Source organism: Pipistrellus hanaki (genome assembly GCF_964339955.1).
Source record: "Pipistrellus hanaki genome assembly, chromosome: 15".
Lineage (NCBI taxonomy): Eukaryota > Metazoa > Chordata > Mammalia > Chiroptera > Vespertilionidae > Pipistrellus > Pipistrellus hanaki.
Genome location: NC_140517.1, coordinates 46,141,763 through 46,159,576, shown reverse-complemented (window position 1 = coordinate 46,159,576; position 17,814 = coordinate 46,141,763). Strand labels below are relative to the sequence as shown.

The following is a 17,814-nucleotide window of genomic DNA, read 5'->3' as shown; positions in this document are numbered from 1 at the left end:
CCCCATTGCCCCCGGGAGAGATGGTCCAGGCCCCCCCAGCCTGGCACTGCGAGCTCTGTGTGGCCTGATGGGAGGATATGCTTACTGATTTCAGAGAGAGGGGAAGGGCGGGAGGGAGAGAGAAACATCGATGTGAGAGAACACCCACGGGTTGTCTTCTGTACATGCCCGGCCGCGGATGGAAACTGGAGCCCAGGTACGTGCCCTGACCGGGATCAGACCTGCCACCTTTGGAGGACAGGACTGTGCTCCAGCCGACTGAGCGACACCAGCCAGGGCACGGCTGGCCTTCCTTCAGGCCTCATTTGGACCCCTTCCTGCCAGTCCCACCGAAGAGTGTCTTGACCACACCACACCATTACTGAAACTTTTTCTCTTGCCGGCACTGCGCGATGCAGCTAGCCTTTCAGAGTTTGCTCAGATCTAAAACCAGACTCCAAGGTCCAAAATCCTGACCTCCCGCAGCCCCCCCCCCTCTTTTACCTTCTCACAGACGGATGCTCAGCCTGCCCTCAGGGACGCGGCCCGGCCCCTGTAGACTCCCCTGCCTCCTTGGACACAGGCTCGGCAGATCCTCCCGCTCAGATCCCTGACCGCACCTTCCCTCCGGGGACCTCTGCCCTTCCCGGTGCACAAACTATCTCACCAGCTGCGTCTCCTCGCCGAATTCGGGCTGAATTCCACGTGTTTCAGCTGCTCCCTCCGCCCGCTCCGGGACGAGGCTCGGGACACGCCCGCCCACTCCACCGCCCTCTTCCTCTCACCTGGAACTTTTTCTTCCTTTTACTGCCCTCCTACCTAGTACCTCCTCTCAGGTACACCCGGGAAGCTTCTAACCGCCTCCCCCTCACAGGGGATGCTCCCTCGGTGATCCGATCCAGACCATCGTCTGCCCTCTCCTCCCCCTGTCCTGACAAGTGCCCATTCCTGGAATTGTACTTCACGTCAGTCAGTCACACCAAACTTTCTCCCTTCCCCACCGGGCCAGTGCTGATTCCCCTGAGGGGGCTACACTCCCTCCTGCTGTCCTTATCCGCCTCCCCACCCAGTCACCCCTTTCTGAGCTTTCCCTGGAAAGCTTTTCAACCTTCAAGTTTTCTCCCATCTACCCTGGCAGGGTTAGAATCCCCCTAACCCCCCCTCCTCCCCAGGACTCCCCAACACCAGTGTTACTCTTACAGCTGTGTCTCCTGTGGCGTGACAATGCCTAACACCTATTCAGTTTTTAAAAAAAAATATATTTTATTGATTTTGTACAGAGAGGAAGGGAGAGAGATAGAGAGTTAGAAACATCGATGAGAGAGAGTCATCGATCAGCTGCCTCTTGCACACCCCCTACTGGGGATATGCCCGCAACCAAGGTACATGCCCTTGACCGGAATCGAACCCCAGACCTTTCAGTCCCCAAGCCGACGCTCTATCCATTGAGCCAAACCGGTCTGCCTAACACCTATTCGGAAAGCAAATATTTGTTGAATAAGTGATGGGCAAAGCCCTCTCCTTTTCCCACAGTCCTAAGCGCATAAGTAAATGGAACCTCAGTGGTAAACTGGGAGAGCAGTCAAGAGTCCGGTGTGACTGGAAGAGTTGAATTGGGTGGGCAGAGGGAGACTAGGTGAGAAGGGGGAAAGGTGGGATAGGGTTTATGAGCATCTGAAGAAGCTCATGTAGGCGCCGTGTCCACTAGATGGCGCAGCGCACCCTCAGAACTACGACTCCCGGCGGCCCTCCCGAAGCAAGCCGAGGCGCAGCGGCCGCCGGGAGTTGTAGTTCTCACGGGGACTCTCCGTGGGCCCGAGAACACATCCTTAAGTCCTAAGAAGTGTGGGGCTGGGTCCCTCCTGCCGTCCTCTGTCTCCATGGTGATGGTTCCGGCGAAGGCACGGGATTTGGCAGCGGCTGGGCCGTCTTCCCACTCCCTCCTCCTCACCATCTGCTCCACCTTCGCACCTGGCCCGGCGCCCCGGCCGCCGCCTCCGCGCCGGGCCGAGGATCCTGCTGCCGCCACAGGGGGGCGGTGTGCACGGCTCGGCGGGCTGCTCCTCCCCGGCCCCCGGCCCCCAGCCCCCAGCCCCTCCGCCCAGGGGACCCGGGGGTCCTCAAACTCCGGCCAAACCGTGAGGCCCAGACGCCCCTGGAGCGGCCGCGCGGGCGGGGGCTGCGGGCGCTGGGCCCCTGGCGCCGGCCGCCCCGCCGGCCGTCCTCCCACCCCCCGGCGGGCCGGGGCCACATCATGAAAATTTAATCCCGAATGCATTTGCGGCCCGAGGCGGAGAGGCAGGCGGCGGGGAAAGAAGCACCCTCCTGGGGCCGGGATCTGAGATGGACTCAGCGGCGGGGAGAGGGGCTGGTGTGGAGGAAGGGGCCGGGCGCACCGACGACAAGTCGGGTTCAACCCTCAGGGGCGGGGCGGGAAGTCAGGGGCGGAGTAAGGATGTGGGGGGCGGGGCAGATCCCAGAGGGCGGGGCCTGAGCCCCGGGGGTGGAGCCAGAACCCAGCGAGTGGACCGATTCCAAAGTGTGGACTAAACTATTTGGGGCGAAACTGTCCACTGCTGGGGGGGTGGGGTGGGGGGCAGTATAACGGTCGGGGATGGAACTCAGAGGGAAGGAAATGGGAGGTCAAGGGTCTGGGAGCGGGGTGCGGGCAAAGGAAAAACAACAGAAGGGGAATGGGGAAAGAGGAAGGATGGAAACAAGTGGATGGAACTGGATGGGGAAGAACAGAGGGGAGAAGGGGTGAGTGAAAATGGGGGTTGGAGCCCTGGCCGGTTTGGCTCAGTGGATAGAGCATCGGCCTGCGGACTGAAGGGTCCCAGGTTCGATTCCGGTCAAGGGCACATGCCCAGGTTGCAGGCTCCATCCCCAGTGTGGGGTGTGCAGGCGGCAGCTGATCAGCATTGATGTTTCTCTCTCTCCCTCTCTGAAATCAATAATTACATATATAAAATGGGGGTTGGAATTTGGGAATTGGGAATTCAGGGGGGAGAATTCCCTGCGTAGGAAGAGAACCTTTTCAATGAGGATGCTGGAACTGGGGGTGACGACGCAGGATGGGGATGGAATTCGGGGAGCAAGATGTGCAGCTGGAGGCTGCAGAAGCCAGGAGGGACAAGACTGAGGATGGAGTGTGGAGGAAGGACACTCAGCGGGATGAGATGAAAGGAACTGAGGCGGGGCCGGGGGCACATCTCAGGGAAGAGAGAGAAGCAGCCAGGGGCGGGCCCTGGCCGGCTTGGCTCAGTGGATAGAGCGTCAGCCTGCGGACTCAAGGGTCCCAGGTTCGATTCCAGTCAAGGGCATGCACCTTGGTTGCGGGCACATCCCCAGTAGGAGGTGTGCAGGAAGCAGCTGATGGATGTTTCTCTCTCATTGATGTTTCTAGCTCTCTATCCCTCTCCCTTCCTCACTGTAAAAAAATCAATAAAATATTAAAAAAAAAAAAGAAGAAGCCAGGGAGAGTAACTCTGAGCAGCGACAGAACTGGGGCGATGCCACTGGAGGGAACGCACACCCGGGCCGTGGTCTGGCGGTGGGAGGCGGGGCGGGGTCTGGCGGGCGGGGCCTCCCCTCGCCCCGCCCCCGGTGCTGAGTTCAGCGCCGGCCCCTCGGCAGCCGCACTCGCTGCCTCCTTCCCCCCGAGCGGAGCTGCGGGGCCGGCCGGGCCGGGGCGGACCCCGGGGACCCGGACGCGGCCGCCCGGGCCCGCGGGCGGGGGGTCGGCGGGGAGCTGGGCCGCCGGGGCCGCCACCATGCAGTTCCACAAGGAGGAGTTTCGGAAGCTCGCGGGTCGCGCCCTCGGGCGGCTGCACCGGTGAGCGGAGCGGGGGTCCCGGGGGCGGGGAGGACAGCCGGGGCCGGAGAGGGCGCTCCTCCCCCCCCGCCCCGGGCGCACACCCATAGGTGGGCGGGGGGCGATCAGCGGATGGCTGGGTCCCCCCAGGTGTCTGGTTTTCTCCCTCCGCCTCCGACGGCGCCGCTGTCCCTGGTCCTGCCTGGCTCATCATCATCGGGTTCATTTCTTTGGCCCCACCCCGCTCCAGTCCGGTCTCTTTTCTCTGGGACCGCGTGTTCCCCTCTCTCTGGGTCTCTGAACCCCCTCTCTCTTGGCCTCCGAACCCCTGTCCCACGTCTGGGGCTCTGCTCCCCCCTCTTCTCTCCGCGTCCTTTCGCTGGACCTCTGGGCCCCTCTCTCTGGGTCTCTGGTCCCCGTTATCTCTGAGTCCCTGTCCGCTCCCTGCTTCCGGCTCTCACTAGATCTCTAACAATCAACTCCCCTCTCCTCTCGGGGTCTCTGGGGTCTCTGCCCGCCCCCCTCGGGGTCTCGGTCTCTCTTATTTGGGTCTCTGTCCTCTCCCGCGTGTCCACCCCGCTGCCCTGCGTCTCCCCATCACTCTGTGCTTCTCCGCTTCCGTCACCCGGAGCGTTTAATCTGAAGCTAAAGCGGATTGGGGCCCGTGGGCTCTCGTCCTTGGGGACGGCTAAGCCGGAGGGAGAAGCCAGGGTGGCCTGGGCCTCTGGGTGGCGGGGGGGAGGGGGGAGGTAGCCGCAGGCCCCCCCGGAGACCTCCCCAAGGATGTAGGCTCCTGCCGGCCAGGGAGGTGACCCCAGTGACCTGGGTGTCCCCCGGGGCAGGCCGGTCGCCGCCCGCCCGTCCCTCACCCCCAACCCCAGCCTTGGCTCCCGGTCAGGAGAATTACTCATCTGCGGTGAGGCCTAAAAATACCTGCCCAGGCGGGAGGAGCGGGCCCCGGCGTCTCCGCGGCCCCCCCTCGGCCGGGCCGTGCCCACAGCCCTGACCCCGACCCCACGGGCCCTTGTCCGCCGCACCGGGCCATGCCAGTCCTTCGCCCAGTCTAACTCGGTCCTGCTTGCTGCAGGTCACCTCCTGGCTCCACGGACCCCCACAACAGGGGAGCAGGGGACGAGGAGGGACGGAAGGGAGGGGGCAGGGGGATCACGCGCGGAGGGGAGGCGGTGGGAAGCCGAGACAACCCCACCCCTGCGTCTCCCCATCTCCCAGCCCCTCCCCACCCCTTTTTCTCGCCTCCTTTCACGAGTTTCTCAAAATACACATCCGTGAGAAGTCAGGAGACAGAGGGAGAGACGTGCGTGCGGATGGAGGCTGGGCTGGGGGGCTGCGGGAAGAGGAGCGTCCCTCAGGCCCCCTCCCTCCGCCGCCCGCCGCCCCTCAGCCTCTCAGCTGGGTCTGCGTTTCTCTGGCTCGGTCCCTGCCTCACTCTCACCCTCAGCCGCCTCCCAGCCCCCCCCCTCCCCAGCCCCCCAAGCCCAGCGCTCCCGCCAGGGCGGTCACTGGGAGCCTGGGGGCGGAGATGGGCCTGTGAATCCTGGGGTTCACTGCGGTGGCTGGAGACCAGGGGGATGCTCTGGGCTGGACACAGCCCCCCCGCTCGGTCCTCGGGATGAAGCTGGGAAACTGAGGCTCGGCGGAGAAGAGGGAGACACGGGTGGCTGAGCCCCTCCCACCTGGGCTTCAGGCTGGGGGTTTTCCTGGAGATGCAGGAGGTTCCGGCTCCAGCCGGTGGGGACGCTCCCTCAGGCCAGGGAACAGACGTACAGGGGGCAACTGGGGACGAGGCCGGGGGCGGAGGGGGGTAATGCGGGCCAGACCAGGAGCCGAAGGGCCTCCTCGGTCGGCCAGGCCCAGGGCTGGTGAGAGCCAGGACTTGGGCGGCCCTTCGCCCTGCCTGTGCGTGACCTTGGACATGCCGCTGTCCCTCTCTGAGCCTCAGTTTCCCCAGCTGCACGTGGGGAAGAGGAGGGAGAAGCCAAGGAGAGAACGGGACAGGGGTGGAGGGGGAGCGGACGAAGAGCCCAGAGGAGCGGACACAGGCCTTTACGTTGGTTTTAGCCGCAATCACTTCTTGAGTTTCAGGGTCAAATAGCATCTGATATCCACCCGGGTCACCGTCTGATCTCATTGGCTGGCGGGTCCTGAGGAGCCATTCCGGGGCTGCCTCCCCCGCTCTCCGCTCCCTCGGGGTCTCACGCCTCACCCCCACCGGGTTGGGTCCACCCCCCCTCCTCCTCCTCTCCCCCCATCCGTGTCTCACCGCCCCCCCTTCTCCTTAAGTTCCAGGGCGGGAAGGGCCGCTGTGTTCTCGCCTGGCTCCCACCGCCACCCCGCAGCCCGTCTGGCTGTTCTCTCCTCCCCCGTCCCGGCTCCCTCTCCTCCATCTGTTCCGGCCCCTTCCTGGGATCCAGCCCATCCCTGGCTGCTCCCCGCCCGGCCAGGAGCCGCACCTCCCCAGCGCGCCCAGCCGGCTCCTCGGCGCCCGATCTCCTCATCGCTCAGCGCCCGGGTCCTCTGGGCCTCCGTCCTCTCCCTTCGGGGTCACGGTTCTGTCCCCCCTTCTCCCGGGCTGGGTCCCCCTGTCTTATCCTCTCCCCGTCCCTCTGGGCCTCTGACCCCTTCTCTCTGGGTCTCTTGCTTCCTCCTGTGTCTGTGACCTTCTTTCTGAGCCACCTTCCCTTTGGGTCTGTCCACACCTCTGGACACCCCTCCCCGCAGCCTCTGGGGGGTCTGAGGTGGCCCTCCGAGTATCTGTCCGTCCCCGTCATCACAGCCCAGTCCCTGGTCCGGAACGGCGGGGGCGACGGGCTCGCCGGGGACCGAGCCAAGTCCCCCCCCCCCCCCCCCGGGGCCATCTGTCCCTGCCAGGACACCGCCCACCAGCCCCTCCCCGGCCCCTGGGCCGGCAGCCTGAACTCCGGCTCCCAGGGACGCCCGGTGGACTGCTGGGTCCCAGGGTCCCGGGCGTGTCCCCCCGTTCCCCCCAGGCCCCAGGGATGGGCTGCTGGTGGCTGGACAGAGTCAGCTGGCTGCCAGCCCCGCACCCGGGGCCGGGCCAGGAGGGCAGCCATAGAGGCAGGGGCAGGGGGAGGGGGTCGGCCTATAAGCAGCCGGGGCTGCGAAGCATCTGTTCTGCTGACACCTTTGCCGCAGCATCTCCTTAGCGCCTTTTCTTCCTCAAATAGACGCGTATCTGGGGGAGGGGGCCGGGGAGAGCCGGGCCTGGGGCGGGGGCTGGGGGGCGGGGCACCGGCTGTTGGGTCGCAGGGGGTAGCGAGGGTGCGAAACTGCTGAGTGGACAGACGGCAGGCTGGGAGAGCAGGGACCTGGGGGCCTGGACACCTGAGTCTGTGGGAGGAGGGGCTGGGGCGTGGAATTCCTGGTTCTAGGGGAGCGAGGTGGGGCGGGGGGGGGGGGTCCAGGATCCTGGGTCCGAGAGAAGCTGGAGTCCTGGGAAGGAAGGTGGGGGAACATGAGCTCCGTTAGGATCCTGGGTCTTTTTCTTTCTTTCTTTTTTCTTTCTTTTTTTAGACAACTAACATTTATTTTTTTTAAAAAAACATTTTATTGATTTTTTACAGAGAGGAAGGGAGAGGGATAGAGAGCTAGAAACATTGATGAGAAAGAAACATCGACCAGCTGCCTCCTGCACGCCCCCTACTGGGGAAGTGCCTGCAACCAAGGTACATGCCCTTGACCGGAATCGAACCTGGGACCCTCCAGTCCGCAGGCCGACGCTCTATCCACTGAGCCACACCGGTTTTGGCTTCCTGGGTCTTTTTCAAGCAGGAGGCTTGGCCCTGAGCTCCAGTGTCGCCCTGGGAGGAGGGGGGCTGGGGCCCCGGGCGCAGTGTGACTCCCCGCCCCGCACGCAGGCTGCTGGAGAAGCGGCAGGAGGGCGCGGAGACGCTGGAGCTGAGCGCGGACGGCCGCCCTGTCGCGACGCAGACGCGGGACCCGCCGGTGGTGGACTGCACCTGCTTCGGCCTCCCGCGCCGCTACATCATCGCCATCATGAGCGGCCTGGGCTTCTGCATCAGCTTCGGCATCCGCTGTAACCTGGGCGTGGCCATCGTGTCCATGGTCAACAACAGCACGACCCACCGCAACGGCCACCTGGTGGTGCAGGTAGCGCGGGGCGGGGCCGCACCGCCCAGCCCGGTGACGTCATGCACGCCCCCACGCCCCCACAGCCCGGCCCTAGCTGGTTTGGCTCAGTGATAGAGTGTCAGCCTGCAGACTGAAGGGTCCGAGGTTCGATCCCTGCCAAGGGCACATGCCCAGGTTACAGGCTCCATCCCCAGTGGGGAGTGTGCAGGAGGCAGCTGATCAATGATTCTCTCTCTCATCATGTTTCTATCTCTCCCTCTCTCTTTCTCTCTGAAATCAATAAAGATATATTAAAACAAACAAGCAAAAAACCTACAGCCCGAAGAGCCCCGCCCACCTGTGCTGCCCTCTTACTCTGACTTGTCTCCCGGGACCTCCTTTCCTAAGCCCCGCCCTGATCTACGGGAAGCCCCGCCCTTATTGAGTTCACATCCCTGATACCAAAACGTGGCCTCTGCCCCAGCTTTAGGGTCCCTATATATGGCCCCTCCTTCATTTTGGGCCTCCTAGCAACTTTTTTTTTTTAAAATATATTTTATTGATTTTGTGCAGAGAGGAAGGGAGAGAGATAGAGAGCTAGAAACATTGATGAGAGAGAGTCATCGACCAGCTGCCTCTTGCACACCCCCTACTGGGGATATGCCCACAACCAAGGTACATGCCCTTGACCGGAATCGAACCCAGGACCTTTCAGTCCCCAAGCAGACGCTCTATCCATTGAGCCAAACCGGTCTCGGTGTCTCCTAGCAACTTTTGCTCCACCTGCGTCCCACACCCGTCCCAGGGTCAAATCTTCATCCCAGTCCCATCACAAGCTCCCCACTGAATTTTAAAAAATATATTTTTATTGATTTCTGAGTGGGAGAGAGAGAGATAGAAACATCAATGATGAGAGAGAATCATCAATGGGCTGCCTCCTGCACGCCCCCTACTGGAGATCGAGCCCACATCCCAGGCATGTGCTCTGACCAGGAATCAAACCGTGACCTCCTGGTCCATGGGTTAGCGCTCAATCGCTGAGCCGTATCAGTTGGGCATCCCCACTGAGGTTTTTAAAAATATACTTTATTGATTTCAGAGAGGAAGGAAGAGGGAGAGAGTGACAGACACATCAATGATGAGAGAGAATCATCGATTGGCTGCCTCCCGTATGCCCCCCACTGGGGCAACAAGCCCGCAGCCCAGTCATGTGCCCTTGGCTGGAATAGAACCCGGGACCCTTCAGTCTGCAGGCCAACACTCCATCCACTGAGCCAAACCAGCCAGGGCCCCACTGAGTTTTAACCCTGACTTTTTTGAAGCTCTTCCCCTGCTAAATCCCACTTCATCTGCTCTGGCCATTACCTAAATCCCGCCTCACATCAGACTGTCTGCCTATTTTTTTTTTAATATGTTGTTATTGATGTAAACATATTTACAAAGAGAGGAAGGAAGAGGAGGGAGAGAGAGAGAAACATTGCAAACCTGGCCATGGGCCCTGACAGGGAATCAAACCTGGGACCTCTTGGGTCCATGGGACGGTGCTCAATCCACTGAGCCACACCCACTGGGCCTTCTCCCTATTATATTTTAACTTCAGGGTAGGCCATGCCTCTGCCTCAGAAAACAAAATTCTGCCGAAACCGGTTTGGCTCAATGGATAGAGCGTCGGCTTGGGGACTGAAGGGTCCCGGTTTGATTCTGGTCAAGGGCATGTTCCTTCGTTGCGGGCATATCCCCAGTAGGGGGTGTGCAAGAGGCAGCTGATCGATGACTCTCTCTCATCGATGTTTCTAACTCTCTCTCTCCCTTCCTCTCTGTACAAAATCAATTTAAAAAGTATTAAAAAAAAGAAAAAGAAAACAAAATTCTGATTATGGCTGTGGTCCACCCCGCCTCAGGCTCCCTTCCATGTGGCCCACCCCTCTAACTACTTCTTGTCCATGACTGGACCGCGTCCAGGTCACTGGGCAAACAGTTCCTAAGTTGGTTAGAAGAAGAGAAAGAATCGCCACCCTGAATATGGGTCCTAGACATTCAGAGGAGGGACACTGAGGCAGGGCAACAGGCAGACTGAGGCGTGTCGGCAGCGACAGGCCCGGTTGCTAAGACAGCACAGGCCTAACAACGCGGAGAAGCCTGATTCAGTGTGGACCATGGGATGGCTTGAGCTCTGAAGGGCGGGACGAGAGAGGGATCCTTGTTGCGGATTGGTTAAGGGACCAAGCCTGTGGGTGCTGATTGGTGGAGGGGGGGGCAAACTCCCGCGACTGGTTTGATGTGCTTTTGGGCCCACAGAAAGCTCAGTTCAACTGGGATCCGGAGACTGTTGGCCTCATCCACGGCTCCTTTTTCTGGGGCTACATCGTCACCCAGATTCCCGGGGGATTCATCTGCCAAAAATTCGCAGCCAACAGGTACGGGTCCGGGTGGGGTTTGTCAAGTCGGGCGGGAGCTACAGTTGCGCGCGTGGCGTCAGAGAGTGTGGCCTGGCATTTGGGGGCAGGCTTTGGCCAATGGGAGGAGCCTGGGGGCGGGGTCTTAGACGAGGCGGGGCTTGTGGTTGTGAAACGTGGGAGTCAGAGAGAAGGTGGGGCCTGGGTTTGGGGGGAACCGGGTTCTGCTGTGGGCAGAGAGAGCAGAATCCTATGCATGGGGGGTTGGGGGGATAGCTGAACTTTTTTTTTCGGACCGCGGACTCTTCCCGTCAGGGTTTTCGGCTTTGCTATTGTTGCTACATCCACCCTAAACATGCTGATTCCCTCGGCTGCCCGCGTCCACTATGGCTGTGTCATCTTCGTGCGGATCTTGCAGGGGCTGGTGGAGGTAAAGTCCCGCCCTATGTGAGCCGCTGCCCTCTGACCCCATCTCTTCTCCTTAAAAAAAAAAATTAAAAAATTATATATATTGATTTCGGAGAGAAAGGGAGAGGGAGAGACAAATAGATACATCAATGATGAATCATTGATCCGCTGCCTCTTGCACGCCCCCTACTGGGGACTCGAACACGAAACCCGGGCATGTGCCTATGGCGGGAATCGAACCCGGGACCCTCAGTCCCCAGGCTGAGCAAAGCCAGCGAGGGCCAACCTTTTCCTCTCCCCAGGGGGTCACTTACCCCGCGTGCCACGGGATCTGGAGCAAGTGGGCCCCTCCCTTGGAGCGGAGTCGCCTGGCGACCACAGCCTTTTGCGGTGAGAGGAAGGGCTGGGGTTTGGATGTGTGGGTCTGGAGGAGGAGGGGGCTGTGGCTTGTACTTTTTGTGTGTCCTGGAAAGACGGGGCTGGGGTCCGAACCCCTGGATCCGGGGGCGGGGTAGCTAGGTCCGCTCTCTCTCCCGGCCCCCCTCCCCCAGGCTCCTACGCCGGCGCGGTGGTGGCCATGCCCCTCGCCGGGGTGCTGGTGCAGTACTCGGGCTGGAGCTCCGTGTTCTACGTCTACGGTGAGGGCCCCGGGCGCCGGGGTGGTGGTGGGGGCGCCGGGTCCGAGCGAGGCCGGCCGGTCGTCACCTCGCCTCCATCCCTCTCCTGACACCCCCCAGGCAGCTTCGGGATCTTCTGGTACCTGTTCTGGCTGCTCGTCTCCTACGAGTCCCCGGCGCTGCACCCCAGCATTTCGGAGGAGGAGCGCAAGTACATCGAGGAGGCCATCGGCGAGAGCGCCAAGCTCATGAACCCGCTCACGGTCCGAGCCAGGCCCTGGCGGGGCGCGGGGCGGGGGTCCCCGGCGGGGAGGCGGGAGGAGGGGGCTTAGGCCCCACAATGAATGTGTAAGGTCAGTGGTGCGTCCCCGATTCAGGAGACCCAAAGGGAACGCCCGGTGGGCGGGGCTAGACCCTTGGGGGCGGGTCAACGACCGATTAGCATGCGCTGGGCGGGGCTAGGTCGCCGGCTGGGCGGGGCCACCGGTGGGCGTGGCCAGCCCAGCAGAGGCGGGGTTTTGCTTAGACACTGGGGTTTTGCTTGCGGGTGAGGTTAGGTTTAGGAGTCCTTACGGAACGGGAAGCTTCCTGGGCCCACACTTAGGGGTCCCTGAGGGCCATCGGGTCCGGACACACGCGAACCGGAGGGGCCGCTGCAAACCAGGAGCCTGCATCCCTGAAGTGTCCCTAAGGGGCTGGGATGCAGGGCCCCGCAGGGACATGGGCTGGCGCCCCTGAGCCCCTAGGGTTGTTATTTATTTATTTATTTAATATACAGAGAGGAAGGGAGAGGGCTAGAGAGCTAGAAACATCGATGAGACAGAAATATCCACCAGCTGCCTCCTGCACACCCCCTACCTGGGATGTGCCCGCAACCAGTGTACATGCCCTTGACCGGAATCGAACCTGGGACCTTTCAGTCCGCAAGCCCATGAACCAAACCGGTTCCGGCGCACCTGGAGGCTTTAATGCAGAGGGGGGACCTGGGTACCCATAGGGAGGCTCCTGAAGGGCCATGGGAGCCCCGGGTCCTGCCTCAGCGGCCCCTGCTCTCGCCCCCCCCCAGAAGTTTAAGGCTCCCTGGCGGCGCTTCTTCACCTCCATGCCCGTCTACGCCATCATCGTGGCCAACTTCTGCCGCAGCTGGACCTTCTACCTGCTGCTCATCTCCCAGCCCGCCTACTTCGAGGAGGTGTTCGGCTTCGAGATCAGCAAGGTTGGGCCCGGGGGCGGGGGAGGGCGGGCAGGGGCGCGGCGGGTGGAGAGAGGAGGGGTGGGAGGGGATGGGTGGGAGAGGAGGTGGAGAGGGGAGGGGTGGAGAGGGGAGGGGTGGAGAGGGGAGGGGTGGAGAGAGGGGAGGGGTGGAGAGGGGAGGGGTGGAGAGGGGAGGGGTGGAGAGGGGAGGGGCAGAGAGGGGAGGGGTGGGGAGAGGAAGGGTGGGTCTGAGGGACTAGGAGGAGCCGGGGAGGCAGGGACCGCAGAGCCCCGCGGGCGGCCCTGAGCGCCGGCCCTGCCCTCCCGCCGTGCAGGTGGGCCTGGTGTCGGCGCTGCCCCACCTGGTCATGACCATCATCGTGCCCATCGGCGGCCAGATCGCCGACTTCCTGCGCACCCGCCGCATCATGTCCACCACCAACGTGCGCAAGCTGATGAACTGCGGCGGTGAGTGCGCCCGGCCGGGCAGGCGCCGCGGGGCGCCTCCGGGCAGAGACCGGACCTCGCTGGCTGGAGGAGCGGGGTCCACACGGGACAGGGCGGCGTGCACGGAAAGGAGGGGACGGAGAAGGGCTGAGAGTGGGGGGCCTGGGAGACGGGGTGCAGGCGGCTGCTGTCCTAGGGGTGTGGACAGAGGGAAGGTGTGCAGGTGCAGGGTGGGGCTCGGACCCTGTATCTTTGGGGCGTGGTCTAGTCAGGGGGTGGGGCCACCTTGGGCCCAGCGGAGGCGCTGGAGCTTTGCGCTCGGGTGGTGGGGCCAGGCTTAGGGCAGGGGCTGGTGGAAGAGGCCCCCAGCCCCTCCTCCCCCAACCCCTCCTCCCTCAGCCCCTCCTCCCTCAGACCCAGGGGTCCAGGCCCCCAGCCCCTCCTCCCTCAGACCCAGGGGTCCAGGCCCCCAGCCGCTCCTCCCTCAGACCCAGGGGTCCAGGCCCCCGGCCCCTCCTCCCTCAGACCCAGGAGCCCAGGCCCCCAGCCCCTCCTCCCTCAGACCCAGAGGTCCAGGCCCCCAGCCCCTCCTCCCTCAGACCCAGGCCCCCAGCCCCTCCTCCCTCAGACCCAGAGGTCCAGGCCCCCAGCCCCTCCTCCCTCAGACCCAGGCCCCCAGCCCCTCCTCCCTCAGACCCAGGGGTCCAGGCCCCCAGCCCCTCCTCCCTCAGACCCAGGGGTCCAGGCCCCCAGCCCCTCCTCCCTCAGCCCCAGGGGCCCCCAGCCCCTCCTCCCTCAGACCCAGGCCCCCAGCCCCTCCTCCCTCAGACCCAGGGGTCCAGGCCCCCAGCCCCTCCTCCCTCAGACCCAGGGGTCCAGGCCCCCAGCCCCTCCTCCCTCAGACCCAGGGGTCCAGGCCCCCAGCCCCTCCTCCCTCAGACCCAGGGGTCCAGGCCCCCAGCCCCTCCTCCCTCAGACCCAGGGGTCCAGGCCCCCAGCCCTCCTCCCTCAGACCCAGGAGCCCAGGCCCCCAGCCCCTCCTCCCTCAGACCCAGGGGCCCAGGCCCCCAGCCCCTCCTCCCTCAGACCCAGGCCCCCAGCCCCTCCTCCCTCAGACCCAGGGGTCCAGGCCCCCAGCCCCTCCTCCCTCAGACCCAGGAGTCCAGGCCCCCAGCTCCTCCTCCCTCAGACCCAGGCCCCCAGCCCCTCCTCCCTCAGACCCAGGCCCCCAGCCCCTCCTCCCTCAGACCCAGGGGTCCAGGCCCCCAGCCCCTCCTCCCTCAGACCCAGGGGTCCAGGCCCCCAGCCCCTCCTCCCTCAGCCCCAGGGGCCCCCAGCCCCTCCTCCCTCAGACCCAGGCCCCCAGCCCCTCCTCCCTCAGACCCAGGGGTCCAGGCCCCCAGCCCCTCCTCCCTCAGACCCAGGGGTCCAGGCCCCCAGCCCCTCCTCCCTCAGACCCAGGGGTCCAGGCCCCCAGCCCTCCTCCCTCAGACCCAGGAGCCCAGGCCCCCAGCCCCTCCTCCCTCAGACCCAGGGGTCCAGGCCCCCAGCCCCTCCTCCCGGTGAGGGCCGGGCCTGGAGCGGACGGAGGCGGGTGGGGGGATCAGGTCTGGGGTGACGGCGCTCACAGGAGCCCCACCTCCCAGGCTTCGGCATGGAGGCCACGCTGCTGCTGGTGGTCGGCTACTCGCACTCCAAGGGCGTGGCCATCTCCTTCCTGGTCCTCGCCGTGGGCTTCAGCGGCTTCGCCATCTCCGGTGAGGCCGGCGGGCGGCGGCTGGGGGGTGGGCTGCGCTGGGGGAGCTTCTGGCTCGGGAAGGGGCCTCCCAGCGGGGAGCGGGGCGGGGCCGGCTCCGATGGGGTCCTCCGCCGCCTCTCCTCAGGGTTCAACGTGAACCACCTGGACATCGCCCCGCGCTACGCCAGCATCCTCATGGGCATCTCCAACGGCGTGGGCACGCTGTCGGGCATGGTGTGCCCCATCATCGTGGGCGCCATGACCAAGCACAAGGTGGGTGCACGGGCCCTGCCCCACTGCCCTCCGCCCCCGGGCTCCGTGCCTCCCGGATGCGGGCGGCCTCTCTCTGGGTCTGTCTCCCTTTCTCTGGGCCGCCCCCATCCCTCTAGAACCTTCTCTCTGTCTCTCAAATATATTTTTATTTATTAAAGTATATTTTTTGCCGAAACCGGTTTGGCTCAGGGGATAGAGCGTCAGCCTGCGGACTGCAAAGTCCCAGGTTCGATTCCGGTCAAGGGCATGTACCTTAGTTGCGGGCACATCCCCAGTGTGGGGGTGGGGGGCAGGAGGCAGCTGATCGATGTTTCTAGCTTTCTATCCCTCTCCCTTCCTCTCTGTAAAAACTCAATAAAATATATTTTAAAAAAATAAGTATATTTTTATTGATTTCAGAGAGGAAGGGGGAGGGAGAGAGATAAAAAACATCAATGATGAGAGAGAATCATTAATCAGCTGCTTCCTGCAGGCCCCCCCATGGGGATCGAGCCCCGGGCATGTGCCCTTGGCTGGAATCGAGCCTGGGACCCCTCAGTCCGCAGGCCGGCGCTCTACCCACTGAGCTACACCGGCCAGGGTTAAACCTCTCTCTTCCTGTCCCGTCCCGTTCCCCTGGCCTCCACAGACCCGGGAGGAGTGGCAGTACGTGTTCCTCATCGCCTCGCTGGTGCACTACGGCGGCGTCATCTTCTACGGGATCTTCGCGTCCGGGGAGAAGCAGCCGTGGGCGGAGCCCGAGGAGATGAGCGAGGAGAAGTGCGGCTTCGTGGGCCACGACCAGCTGGCGGGCAGCGACGAGAGCGACGTGGAGGACGAGGCCGAGCCCCCGGGGGCCCCGCCGGCACCCCCGCCCTCCTACGGCGCCATCCGCAGCACCGTCCAGCCCTCCCGGCCCCCGCCCCCGGCCCGGGACTACTGACCTGCCTGTGCCTCCCGCCGGGGGCAGTTTCCAGAACCTCCGTTCCGCAGCCTCTGGCCCGGGGACGGCGTCCGGAACCCGGGCCTCGCGTCCTGCCTGGGCCTGGGGCAGCTCCTCCTCTGCTCCCCGTGCTGTCCACCCTCTCCCCTCCCATCGCCTCTCAGGGCAGCGAAGCTGCGGGCGGCGGTTCCAAGGACGCCCAGCCTCCCCTAAGGGTCCCCTCTAGCGCTCGTTTTGCCTCGGTGGTTCCAAACCTCTCCGGTCAGGGCTTTGTTTCCGTGGACAGTTCAGTCTCTCCCTCTCTCGCGTGGTTTTTGAGGCAACCCCTCCCCCCTTCCTCTCACCCCAGGGGCCCTGGGTGACTCAGCCCCCCTCTTTGCTCAGAAAAAACCAAGGTCTTCCCTGGAGGTTTCCAATCTCGCCTAAATCTATTCTGCATTTTTTTTCCAGGTTGGTTTAGCCAATCACCGCCCCCACCGCCCCCCACTATTTTAGAGATCGATTCTCACCAGCGTTTCTGAGGGGAAAATGGTGGTTTCAAGACCCCCCCCTCCACCCCCCCCCCCCCCAGCAGATTCTGCTGAGACACCAAATCCCCCAAGACCTTCTCCCCGCTCAGCCCCACGGCCAGGGGAACAGCCCCGGCGGCAGGTTCTCGGTCCGCCTCGCGCCACCCCTATGCACTTTTCTGACAGATTTCAGGGTCAAACAGCGGCTGCTCAAGTTCATCAGTGTGTGAAGCCACCACATTGAACGTCCCCCGGTGGTTTCAACACGTCGCCCTCCCCCCCAACCCCCCCAGTTCCTTGCACTTTATTCTCCTGGGTGGTTCACGCCGCCCTCGTTTTCTCAGTGGCCATTGGTCGTGTCCCTCAGGGGCTCAATGACTCCAAATCTGGGATGCTACCCTTCCAGACACCTCTCTTTGGGCTTAGAATTTGGGGAATAAATAAATATAAATATATATATAAGAGAAGTCACAGAGTTCCAGGAAAGGGGAAAAAGGGGGGCTGGGGCGAGAGGTGTTTTCCCCGGGGCAGGGGGTGTCTGTGTGTCTGTCTGTGACTGTGAAGCCCGCCCTGCCCCATCCCAATAAAGTGCTTTGGTGTACACGCCCGGTCCTCGTCATTGGGGCGGCGGCCAGCCCTGTCCTCCTGCAGCCCCGGTGTTCGAGGCCCTCCTCCCCCAGGAATGAGGCCGGAGCAGGAGACCGGTGAGGGGCGGGACACGTGCTTTATTGGGCCCCAGCGAAGGCGCCTCTGCGGCGGCTCCATCGGAGGGGAGGGCACGGCTCTGCAGCAGAGCATCCGGGAGGGGGGTGTCTGAGGACGGCGCCCCCTGGAGGGCCCCGAGGGGCTCGCTCACACGAAGCTGTCGGGGAGCGAGGCGGGGGAGAGCGGCTCCAGGCGCTGCGGGCGGCCCCCGCGCGGCGGCGGGGGCAGCTTGGGCGGCAGCGGAGGGGTGGGCGGCGGCTGCTTGGTGGTGGAGATGTGCGAAGGGATCCAGGCATCCGGCGCGTAGAAGTAGAGGTCGTACGGCTCCTTGGGGGCGTCCAAGTGCAGGACTGTGGGGGCAGAGGGGCGGGGTCACCCCGGGGCTGGCCAGGAAGGAGCCGGCCCCCCCGCTGGGCCGCTGGGGGATGGTGACCGCCCCAAGGAGCTGGGTTTTCACACCGAAAGGGCGAGGGGAGGGCCCTTAAGTAGGTGAGGGAAGCGCCTCCGCGCAATGAGGGCGGAGCTTGAAGCGGAGAGGGCGGAGCTTGAAGTGGAGAGGGCGGAGCTTGAAGCGGAGAAGGCGGGGCTTGCAGGGCTCCTGGCGGACGGGGGCGGGGCTTTCCATGGAGAGGGCGGGGCTTGCAGGGCTCCTGGCGGGCAGGGGGCGGGGTTTGCAGGGACCTGTAGCTGGGCTCCTGTGTG

General features: G+C 63.8%; 2 protein-coding genes across 2 annotated transcripts in view; one reads left to right on the top strand and one right to left on the bottom strand.

The window, feature by feature from the left end:
• The first annotated feature begins 3,612 nt into the window (after positions 1 to 3,612).
• On the top strand, positions 3,613 to 17,010 carry SLC17A7 (solute carrier family 17 member 7). The gene is made up of 12 exons (XM_084906036.1): positions 3,613 to 3,814; positions 7,690 to 7,942; positions 10,202 to 10,320; positions 10,615 to 10,729; positions 11,010 to 11,097; positions 11,259 to 11,345; positions 11,445 to 11,587; positions 12,391 to 12,540; positions 12,854 to 12,986; positions 14,612 to 14,722; positions 14,849 to 14,976; positions 15,605 to 17,010. Exons 1-12 carry the CDS (start codon positions 3,753 to 3,755, stop codon positions 15,896 to 15,898), a joined length of 1,683 nt encoding a protein of 560 aa, XP_084762162.1. The 5' UTR covers positions 3,613 to 3,752; the 3' UTR covers positions 15,899 to 17,010.
• Positions 17,011 to 17,202: 192 nt separating this feature from the next.
• LOC311633325 (protein KASH5-like) overlaps positions 17,203 to 17,814 on the bottom strand; it is a 33,503-nt gene continuing 32,891 nt past the window's right edge. The window contains exon 22 of the mRNA XM_084905810.1: positions 17,203 to 17,462. Coding sequence (XP_084761936.1) covers positions 17,260 to 17,462 — 203 coding nt within the window. The 3' untranslated portion in view covers positions 17,203 to 17,259. The remainder of the gene's footprint in view (positions 17,463 to 17,814) is intronic.

What these genes read in the sequence shown, in the direction of transcription:
- SLC17A7 (XM_084906036.1), top strand. Translation starts at nt 3,753, where the DNA reads ATGCAGTTCCACAAGGAGGAGTTTCGGAAGCTCGCGGGTCGCGCCCTC. An exon ending in TCTTGCAGGGGCTGGTGGAG is followed by an intron (nt 10,730 to 11,009) that starts GTAAAGTCCCGC and finishes TCCTCTCCCCAG; the next exon opens with GGGGTCACTTACCCCGCGTG. An exon ending in CAGCGGCTTCGCCATCTCCG is followed by an intron (nt 14,723 to 14,848) that starts GTGAGGCCGGCG and finishes GCCTCTCCTCAG; the next exon opens with GGTTCAACGTGAACCACCTG.